General features: G+C 38.5%; 1 protein-coding gene across 3 annotated transcripts; it reads right to left on the minus strand.

Annotated features, from left to right (window-relative positions):
* Positions 1 to 6,253: 6,253 nt before the first annotated feature.
* Positions 6,254 to 10,637, minus strand: LOC131303795 (UDP-glucuronate:xylan alpha-glucuronosyltransferase 1-like). Of its 3 annotated transcripts, none has more exons than XM_058330823.1 (4): positions 10,488 to 10,637; positions 8,452 to 8,660; positions 7,556 to 8,166; positions 6,254 to 7,431 (listed from the first exon to the last, which is right to left on the minus strand). In XM_058330823.1, the coding sequence occupies exons 2-4, from the start codon at positions 8,649 to 8,651 to the stop codon at positions 6,428 to 6,430; spliced, it is 1,815 nt and encodes a 604-aa protein (XP_058186806.1). In that variant the 5' UTR covers positions 8,652 to 8,660; positions 10,488 to 10,637; the 3' UTR covers positions 6,254 to 6,427. The 3 variants fall into 3 exon arrangements, with proteins under 3 accessions (XP_058186806.1, XP_058186804.1, XP_058186805.1); XM_058330821.1 differs by having other exon boundaries at positions 10,481 to 10,605; XM_058330822.1 differs by lacking the exon at positions 10,488 to 10,637 and adding an exon at positions 8,890 to 9,013.
* Between the last annotated feature and the right edge of the window lie 623 nt (positions 10,638 to 11,260).

Raw genomic sequence — 11,260 nt, forward strand, 5'->3', positions numbered from 1 at the left:
CCTAAGAAACTTCTTATCTCGAACACCGTTGAGGGTCTTTTCTAATCCATGACCGCTTCTACTTTGCTGTCATCAACTGAGATTCCTTTCTCTGACACTACGTGTCCTAGGAATTTGACTTCTTTCATACAGAATTCGCACTTGCTGGCCTTTACATACAAATAATTGTCTTAGAGTACTTGTAGGACAATTCTCAAGTGGTTTTCGTGTTTTTTCTCTCTGTTGGAGAGTATAAAATAATGTCATCAATGAACACTACCACAAACTTGTCCTAGGACGGCGTGAAAATCTTGTTCATTAGACACATGAAAACTGCGGGGCATTGGTTAGACCGAAAAGCATGACTACAAACTCGTAGTGTCCATAACATGTGAGGAATGCTGTCTTAGATATGTCACGTTCTTTGATTCGTAATTGGTGGTATCCGGATCATAAAGCAATCTTCGAGAAACAAGTCGACCCTCTCAATTGGTCGAACAAGTCGTCTATTCTCGGTAGAGGGTATCGGTTCTTGATTGTGACTTTGTTGAGTTGGTGGTAGTCAATACAAAGTCGGAGCGTCCCTTCTTTCTTCTTGACAAATAGGGCAGGGGCTCCTTGGGTGAGGTATTGGGTCGAATAAAATATTTTTCTGAAAGTTCCTGCAGCTGTGTTTTTGACTCTTGTAGTTCTGCCGGAGCCATCCGATACGGAGCCATGGAAATTGGGGCTGTACCGGGCTGTAACTTGATGGTGAAATCCATTTCTCTTGGTGGCGATAATCCTGACAATTTCTCAGGGAACACGTCCTCGTATTTGCAGACAATATGAGGAAAGCCCAACTCCATACGATCTATTTCTTCCAATATGGGGCTCACTAACCATCCAGAGAGCTTTTTATGTCACCTCGTTTTGTGCGCGTTTGGTACAGAAGGGTCTTACCTACCCCCTTAAATGAGTAAGACCTCACTTGCGAAAAATAGCTTTTCACTTCTCTTATCACTTTTGATAATAGCGCAATGGGCTAATAGTCGACCCTTGACAACAAAGTCAATTCTTTTTGTGACCTAAGAATCACAAGCCAAACGTAGTCCTAAGAATCCTTCTACTATGATCTATCCATCTTTAAGGACGAGGGGAGTATAGAACTTGAGGTTAGAATGTAGGTGTAGTCGTGACGGTCATCGCTTGTATGAGTTGCATAACCTAGTTGATACTCCGTATTGCGTTGGGGTTTGAATTGGCATTGATCTCGGAATTCACATAATCATAGGCAACGTTGTCGTTGGAATCAGGGCTACGCGTATTGTCCTTGCTGATGGGGTCGACAAAATAACGACGTCGTTGACCTTTTGTGCCAATCTTGTAATGACTACTCCACGAAGTAAGGTTTAGGGTTTTGAGGGTTTCTAAATACCTGGTTCTCAAAAGGGAATGCGTGCAACAACGTTCTCATACTGGTACTAGAGAAAGGACATTATCTACCTAAAGAAAGGAAATTCATCTTCGACAGGTACTCTATTTACTGAGTAACCTCCTTCAATAGTACATTTTCCTTTATTGTCGAGGTTTGTCTCTCTGTCTTCTTCGTACTAGGATTCTTCATCTCATTTGATCGGCCAACCAATTATAAAAGGACCGGCTCCTCTATCGCTTCTTTCTAATTGGAGTCAACGTTGATTTCGTATCTACTCGGAGTTTGAGTTGCGGCAAGTAAATAAATATTTGTATGATATACTTAGGTAGGATAGAAGTAATATATACGGTAAACATTTAGCTACTCAAATTTACGCTCTCAGAATGTGATCTACCCAATTTATCCAAGGCCGAGTGTTGAACCTATGCTCTTATACCATTTGTAACGCCTCGATTTTTTTAAAATAAAAATCGAAGGCATTAAATAAGAAAATTTTGTTGAAATAACTCCAGAGTGACTCTAGTCTTGATATATATCCCAAACATACTCGATCTCTGCCTTTGGTATTCCTCTTGTGTCCGACTGCTCCTCCATTTAATCCTACACCCTCTGGCAAATTGATCGCCGAAGCAACCAATTTACCAGGATAGAGACGTATCCGTGAGTGATAAATCAACCAGTAGAATAATCCATCCCAACTACCCCCTCTTACATTACAGCTAGCAGGTAAAGATATAATATCAAAGCAGGATAATAAAATAGAAATAGCACATAAACCGATTCATTACTATCATTTAGCATAATGTGTGATCTAAGATCTCATCCACGAGATCTTTCCTCCCCAACCGCTAGTCATGCCCTGTCTCATGAGATCACTTACTTTTGTTATCGCAGATACACCTAAGTTATATACCAAGCCTGCATCCCAATAACTACAAACAAAGGGAAAACTTATCATGTCGTGACATAACTAGGGTTTGCCTATCTTAATCATTACTTCACAATCATCACTGAACTCCCGCCAGTTTCAAATCATCACTGGACTACCCGCCAGTTTATCAATTCACATCTCACAATCTGCCTGCAGGCAATTTCTATCATAAAACTTTTCAATTTATCCATTACCTAGTACTGTCTAGGTGAATTCTAGTCACATACCACCCCATGTCTCTAGGGTCCAATCTATCATATAAATCAAGAGTCGGAGCAATATACAAATAATCGCAATGATAATTGAAATAAATAATAAGTATAGAAATCACGTAACTTTTTATGAATGAGCCGTTGCCCATTATCTTGTATGGCCAATAAGTAAATATTATTAACAGAAATCTTTATTAATAAAGAAAATTAATTTGTACAATTACTAGTAAGTCTAGGCTTATTTTTATGAAATTAGATTGATTAATAACTAAATTAAATGCCATGTCAAAAAAATAACTAAATTAAATGCATTAAATAGATAAAATATTATGATAATAAAAAATAACCTTATTAGGAATCCTATGGTCCTACACGACATGTTCAGTATCAATAATGGGGTCCGGAGGGTCGCATGGTTATACTAGTAACCAGAAAATACGCTGTCTTGTTGGTTCATTAACCTTATTTAATTATAGGACTAAACCGTATTTCTGTTAACATTAATAGGGCCGAAATTATACATTAGAAAGTAAAAAGGGGTTTTAAGTGAGGAATTTACTATTAGTTGGGCCAATATAATATACTAATGAAATAAGAAGGGTTGAAGTGTAGTTTTTACACACACACAAAAAAACCCAGGAGACAATTTCACTGTTAATGCCGGAAAAACAGAGGAAACGGCCATTTTTGGCCGTGCGACGTTCGATTCGATTTCTTTTCATTTTGGTGCATAAAACTCAACTCGTATTCACTAAATATACTTAAGGAGAGGAAAGAGAGGGATTATAATACCTCGAATTTGGCCAAGACGCGAAATACCATTGCCAAACGGTTCCGTGGGTTTTCGACAATCGGAGTAGACAATGGAAACGGGGAACTTCGGAAATGGTTCTAGGTGATTGGAAATAGTTTAAAGAGGTGTTGGAGATCGTGGTGTATGATGGGTGAACCCGAATTGAGTCCGGTTGAGTGTGAACCCGAAACCCATTTTTCTCTCTCTATCCTAAACCTCCATGGACGGAATTTCCGAGCTTTCTCCATTTTCTCTATTTCTACGAAATTTTTCAGTGGCGGTGGTGGTGTCGTTGATGTTTCTAGAGGGAGGGAGAGGTATTTATAGAGATGGAGTGGAATGGGGTGCAAGGAATGAGAGACGATAATGTGACAATTGAATGGTTGGAAAAGATAAAAAAGGTAGCCTAAAAATAGAAATAGGGGGATGTTTGGCTTGGTGTGGGGAGCAAGTAAGAGAGAGAGAGAGAGTCGGCTGGGAGATGAGAGATTAAAAATTATTTTGGAAAAACTTATGGTGCATGTGGCACACAATACACACATAGGATTTACACTATAATAAAATCTTTATAACTAATCTACTAAAAATAATCATACCGGAATAAAATTTATAAATCTTATAATAAAAAAAAAAGGCTGAAAATCTGGGTCGTTACACTTGCCGCTTGTTAAATTACTTTAAAACTCGTTTTCAAGCCTTTTATTTTCATCTTTTAAAGTAAAACAAAGTTGACCGTCTAAACGCCGAAATCTATACATCTACAATTCAAACAAGCTTTTATATTGGAATTTCCATACGGGTACGATCCCGGTCTTCCGGATTATTATGCTATCAACTACCTAGCCCTACGCTTGGGGTATTCGACCTTATATCTAAAGGCAAAGGTTTTCGTTGAATAAGCATTTTTGGAGAGAGAGAGAGAGGGGATTGACGATCGAGGAAATTGAGCAGTGAGAATTGCAGTAAAAGGTAGCGCGTTCATTTCAGAAAATAACTTGAGGAAGATTTAATGATAAGTCATTTTTATCTAATTAATAGAAAATATTTTACATGTAAAATGTTTTTCTTATTTTTTATACAACCAAACACCTAAAAATAGGCAAAATATTTTACGCCCAAACAAACAGAGCGTTAGTCTCAAGGCTTATGAGGATTCATCTTTAAGGACTTTTCATTTTCGGTAATGAAGCTCGTTATAACCAAAAACTACAGAAAGACGAAGGGTTTCTTTTTGGTAAGTGAAGAGGTGTCTATTGGGGAAGGTGAATGACGATATCGAACAGCTACAACTGGCACCAAAGACGCTCGATACATATTCCAGGGGCATAAAGAAAATAATGGTTGAGCAAACCATGAAAAAAACAAATCTGTTTTGTTCGTGACCTATCGATGTTCTATCAAGCTAATTTTTCATGTGAATGACATACTCGACGAGAACCATTTTGATCATTATTGTGGGCCCAGAAGGCGCCCCCAAAGGCCCAAAACTGGACTGGACTAGACCAAAGAAAAATTGGACAGGAGCTCTGTACTGTACTGTATTTCCTACAATTGGCACCACTCGGGATTGATTGTGAGCTGAAAGATTTGCATATTGATTTTAATGTGGCTTTTGTTACCTATCGAGTGGGAAACCATATCCATAACAACATGAAGCAAATACATAAAAACATCCGAAAGACACAGGGGAAGAAGGAGATGCTCCTTCAACCGGGCCGTCCTCTTGCCTATCTTTCTCTTGACTTCCACCGAGCCATTTGACATCACCTCGTCACCTTTGTTGTTCCTAACATTACTATCAACTCTAGGTTCTTATGTCGTATCCTTCCCCACAAATGCGAGGAGGGTCCCGAGGGTCACCCTCCATATATGCATGTATTTGTACGTAGCTTAGTGTGTGAGAACAGAGATAGGGAGAGTATAACAGTGTAGTGGTGCAACTTTCTCAGTGGAACGAGCATTCCAGCCAAACCGCATATGTTTGGTGTCTGTGTTTTGTGTGTGACCTACGATCTCCAGCACCTTAACTGTCGAGTCTTGGTTCACCCATGACCTCATGCTTGAAAGGAGAAGATTCGTTAGGGCGACCAAAAGACTCACACTCATCTCATCTCCCCTTTTGGGGTTTCCATTATTCCATGGCACTTCCACTCTAGTTTCAAAAGGAGTACCATATTCTCGAGTTTATCGAGCATGTCTTAGAATGTCTGCAAAGTATACACCAGAAAATCAGAGCCTGATATTTCATACGGTATACTCATCAAGGTCCAAATGTATTCCCATGCATAGGTCAAACTAACAGTAGTCCGAAGCCCAAGAGGTACATCATCAAACAAGTTCACCCAAACAGGGACACTAGAGAACCTATCCTTGGAAAGTTGTATTCCTAGGAACCATCTCTTAGCAAATTTATAGCCGATTGCCAAAGCAGAAAGGGCCATCATCAAGAATTAGCTCAAGAGCTTCTTCACTCTTCATATATAATACGAAAACCCCATTCCCAAGAGTTGCAACTTGCAACCTCACCGTGATCTTCTTCCACAATCTTTGGCCTAAGCTTTAACATTGTAGAATGACAACCTCCAGAAGATAAAAATAAGTCTTTAGAGATTCAAGATGAATGTGTAATTGTGTTATTTGAAGTAATAATTGAGCAATTGGCAAAAGTAATGTCTAAGTCTCCAAGCAGAAGCTTCATTAGAAAGACTTCAAAAGTGAAACATTGGAAATGATGATTCATGGTCAAGAATGATACTATCAGGAATCAGGCTGTTCAATCCGGTGGTCTGTTTGACAAAATGGCATAAGCGCTTTCTGTTTCGAATTTGATTATGGTATTTATTCACATGAAGTGACGAAGAATTCCACAAAACAAACTCGCATATAGATCAGTCTCAGTAAAAATAAATAAAATAAAAAAGGGCAGCAAATTTTCTGTTACTTATTGAATGCTGATATAACAACTTCCACTGAAAACAATTTCAAGTTGATATATATGAACACAACTTCATCACTCAGCATATGTACTTCAAAAATCCAGAACCAGAATATGGTCAAAAAAATTCCAATGCCTCAATCCAGAAGCAATGCCATGGCTATGGAAGGTGGCGCTGATGTCCAAAACCATTATTTGTCGTGTTTTCCTCGCCCCAGTGCTTTAACATGTTTTTCCAAGAACAGAAATTGTCGATGCACCTCTTCAAACGCCTATCACGAATTTTAATTCCCCAGTGCCCATCTGTGTAGTTTCCCTTTTCAGCTTGCATCCGATCCCACTCCAATTGTGCCTTTTGAGTCGTTTTCAACAAACAAAACTGCTGCAAAAGCTCTGACATCGAATCGTGCACTTTCCACCACATCGAGTGAGCAACATCGCTCCCAAATTCATGTAACATATCCACATTCCAGTTGCAATCGTAGTCCCGGAAGCAAAGCCATGGTTTCAATCCCAAGTAATGGAGCACATAAAGAATTGGAGGCTCTGCTCCAAAAAGCCTAGTTTTCGTTTCTTTCTCTTCCTCATCATCTTTGTCCCAAATATGTTTCAAAAAATTCATGTGGTTTGGAATCCGGTGCCACCACGTAAAGATTTCATTCAAGTACCCTTGATCTCCCCCATTATATGACTCAATCTGGTCTACGTGATCCATTAGAAGTTGGAATGTACAATCTGATGGCTCCACCACCATTACACCCGAGTTAAAAAGCGTTGCATCATTTCCTGTTGCCGAAATTTCTGGCATACTGAATAAGAAATCGATGTTTCTAAGTACAAGCATGTCAGCATCGATGAATATGATCTTGTCATAATCTGTTAACTGCCATAAGCGGAACTTGCTGTAATTCCATTCATTGTAAGAGTCTTTTTCGGCTTTTGGATTTCTTATCCTCTGGATTTCCCGGACTTTCCATCCTGCAGCCTCAAGTCCACTCCTGTGGTACCCATTTATTGTTTCATCGACAAGAATCACAAGGTCTCGTTTGGATCCCACATTGCGTATGCTTTGGGCTAAAGCTATGGCTCCACAAACATAGACATCAGCAGAATGTAGGATTGTTGCATAGGCCTCTCGGTGCACATTTCCTGAGTAGCCATGTTCTTTACCCGAGAAATGTGTCAATGTATTGATATTTACTCCAAAAGGCAAACCGAACTCCCATAGAATTTCAGTAACGTGTATTGTAAACCAAATTCTCACAAATGAAAGAAAAATAGAACATACCTTTTGGTTTGAAGGGAAGTGCAAGTTCACATGAGCCAACCGGGAGCTGTAACTTTTCCCTCAGCACATTCAAGTTTGGATTGTACAACCATGCATTGCCTTCCCGTGAAGCAAGTTCCTTGCAAGTAAACAGATTTGGAATGGGAAAACACTTAGTGACAAAAAGTAAATGAACAGGGTGGTAGCCTTTGGAAGCCGCCGCTAGCCCAGCTGCTGCAAGCTGCAAATGCAACCGGGCCACATCTCTAGCCCAATTCTCATCATCATTGCAAGGAAGCTTAACCGTGATGAGATCAAGACGTTTTTTGGGCACTTCTAGCTTTGGAAAATAAGGGCAAATGGGGACTTCACCTTCTTGTTCTTCATCAATCCATTCCGGGTATAAGGAATCCCAAGTCACGTTTTTTTCCACATAGTCTAGGTGTAGGACGATGTGATCTGACTCGGGAGTAAGTTGCTTCCATCGGTTGATTTCGGTCACGTTGAAGTTCAAAAGGCCAATCTCCTGAACTTCATTCCCATCTGACATTGCTTCTATGACTTTTGCAATGTCCTCCCAGTTTATATCCAAATTGGATTCGTATCGCAGATCTGATCCTCCCCATATCCACCTGTCCAAAAAAAGAAAGTAGTTTGTGTTACTGAATATTTGCATTAGTCAATTAGTGATTAATCCCCTAACTACTTGTTCAAGAAATTTCTTCGACATGAAAGACTTTAAGGGATGCCGTGTCTAAAAGTCGAAAATATATCTCAAAATTGACAACCAAACAAAGTGAATATTATCTTTACGTTTTAGAAAGTTTCGAAAAAACATACTCCTAAAAAATGAAAGGCGAAATCCAAGTCAAACATTAGTGTAAGTACAGAAATACGGACTAGAAGAGAGAACTTACAATGGAACAGCATGCGATCCGTGGTTGTGATGGCAAACAGTTGTAGAGTAGATAAATGCCAATAAATTGCCAGACAGAAGGATAACAAGAGTAAGTTTCAAAAGATAAAAGTTGCATTGGGGATTTTTATCATGAATGGGAATGTGGAAGGGCTTCTCAACATCTTTGGATTTACTCCTTTGGAACCTCCTTTGGTACATGTCCTTTTTCTGATTCAAGTGTTGATTAAGAACAAATTAGCAGAAAATTCGTATCAAAAAAATTTAGCAGAAAATACAGGAAATATATAGTTGTAATTCCAGTAGCAAAATGAAAGCTTCAACTACACAGCTGCTAAAGAGAAAAACAGTTGCCTCAACTGAACAAGACTTAAGGAAAAAGGCCTTGCTCTTGCGGGCGATGGGGCGAAGGCACTTCAAAGATTTTTAGCACATGTACCTCAAGGCCCTGCTCAACTTTCAAGTGCAAAATTGTGAGCGATATGTCGTACTTCTTCGTCACCGAAGTTATACTAACCTATTCATTATAGTAGCAGTTTTCTTTGTTCTTGGATAGGGGGAAACTGTTGTTTGTATGCGTAATTAGTTCAATTTCTTTTATGATCTTCAAACACAAGTCTTCACCAAATGCAGGTTAGTTGAAATTGAATGCTTCTGGACAAAGAAAGACTCTTAAGCAGCAGTTGGTGATGCTGAAGGCTTAACCATACTTAATGGAGGGAAAAAGGAATTGTCACAAGTTCTTCATGGCTTTTGCTTTAAAATGACTCCTTTCAATTTGACAATTTTTCCTGTTTTATGCTTGCAGTTTATGAAAGGGAATTCTTGGTAAAACTTCTTGGTACCGACTGAATAGAGGGCGAGGTTCAAATGAATTTCATTAAAATTGTATCGAATTGACAACTCGTCGTTGAGGGTTGCGATTGTTGCGGGACTTAATCGAAAACCTTATGGCACAAGTTGACGACATCCATGCACCACCTGTGTCCACGTTCCTTACTCCTTTTTTTTTATTTTACCCTAACCCAGTCGTAAGAAAAGACTTAAACCCTTAATTTAATTGAATTCCATTTTTTTCAGTACCTATCTAAAACCTGGTGAAGCGAATACCATGTAAATCGATTTTTCATTTTATAGTTCAGACTTTGGAAGCAATCACTGATGCTTCTACATAATTTCTGTAATTTTTTTTTTGTTTTTGGTGAGAGTCTTAGAGATGTATCTGCATTATTAAGCATGATAAAGTCAAGTTCTTTTTATGCAGACCCTTGTGCTCTGTTTGGATCTTCATGGTGAGCACAAGAAAACTGGTGATCTTGTGAACTACTCCTGAACATTCTTTTCCTTTTTTTCCCCCTCTTAAAGAGATATGAAACAAGTATCGAAGAGAGGAAGTAAAGAAAGATCCTACAAGGGGGGATATACAGCAAAATGAAGTTATGAATGAACAAAAGAAAGCAGATGAAAGCGCCAATTTGAGTCTATTTGAAAATAGCTCGAATGCATTTTCCATATATAATTTTCTTGACGCGTAAGCATAAGAATTCTTTCATTTAGGATCAGTCACATGGTATACCATATTTCACTAAATAGATATTAGTGTTAGGATGGATACAAGTCTAAGTTTTGAAGGAAAAAAAAAAAGATGAGATTTTGTCCTATCGAATTTAAACAATCTTGTTTTTTTTTTTTTGAATATGAAGAGATAAAAAAAAGCCATTGCTATTGCCGGAAAAATACTAGGCTTACTAAAGGCACAAAAATACAAGGAAAATTGAAAGTTATCATAAAATGAATATCTCGATTTATTGTATTGTATTATAATTAATTTATATTATAACAAAAGTTTTTCTCGAAAATCAGTTCAAATAGCCACTACATCAAGCGATTCTATACCGGTTAAAATCAAGCAACCCATAAAACCCAATTCAAAAACAATAAGCATCAAAAGTGGCAAAATTAGCATGTCACCATTAATCCATTGCAAACATATGTTTGGAGAGAGAGAGAGAGAGAGAGAGAGAGAGAACCTGATACCTCTCAGGTGTGTAAATCTGTGGGAGTTGTGTTTGAGAGTGAATGGTGGTTGAAAGGATGGAGGAGGGTGTGTCAGGTAGAGAAGCTAGGAGAGAGATGTAGAAAAGGAAGAGGGTAACGTCTATTTGAATTTTTATCTAGCCACCTTCCATCATCATCATATTTTGAGTTTCCTTAGTACTACTACTTCTCACCAACTATATACTATGTTTTGTGTTTCTTTGTCTTCGGCATGGTTGCACCTTCATCTAGCAACGTTTGCGCGACAGTACTCATACCCCAGTTCGTAATTTCATGTTGAGCAATAGAATGAAAAGCAACAATGCTAGCTACGTACACTCTTATGGTCCTACCGACCACTTCCCGACACATATGCGAGAGAGACAAATAGTCGACCCCACACATATATGAGAGAGGAGTGATCAGAGAGTGGTCGGTAGGAGTGCACCTACACTTGTACCCCAATGACAATTGTCACCACAGAACGCTCTTGTGAGTTAACAAGTGCCCAAGACGTCCTTGGCCCTCAATGCTACCCCACCTCAGTGGTGCTTCAATTTATGATTAACAGTCAAACGAATTGGATGCCAATATTTAGGCCGAGTTCATCCTAAATTATTGTTCTGCTATGTTTTTCTGTATTACTAGTTTAGTAGTAGTGATTTTTATCTAGCTTTTGGATTTTTTTTTTTTGAATAAATTATTCGCTTCGACTTAAAAAAAAAACAGAAAAGTATTAAAACGTTGAAAAAATTCAAAATAAGTTGACGATA

This window comes from Rhododendron vialii, chromosome 10a (assembly GCF_030253575.1).
Source record: "Rhododendron vialii isolate Sample 1 chromosome 10a, ASM3025357v1".
In the NCBI taxonomy this organism is placed as follows: Eukaryota; Viridiplantae; Streptophyta; class Magnoliopsida; order Ericales; family Ericaceae; genus Rhododendron; species Rhododendron vialii.

Bases quoted from the DNA above. Each gene is read 5' to 3' on its own strand.
- LOC131303795 (XM_058330823.1), bottom strand. From the start codon at position 8,651: ATGTACCAAAGGAGGTTCCAAAGGAGTAAATCCAAAGATGTTGAGAAG. The intron at 8,167-8,451 runs GTAAGTTCTCTC...TTTTTTGGACAG, and splicing joins GGATCGCATGCTGTTCCATT to GTGGATATGGGGAGGATCAG. The intron at 7,432-7,555 runs GTATGTTCTATT...TCTCGGGTAAAG, and splicing joins ACTTCCCTTCAAACCAAAAG to AACATGGCTACTCAGGAAAT.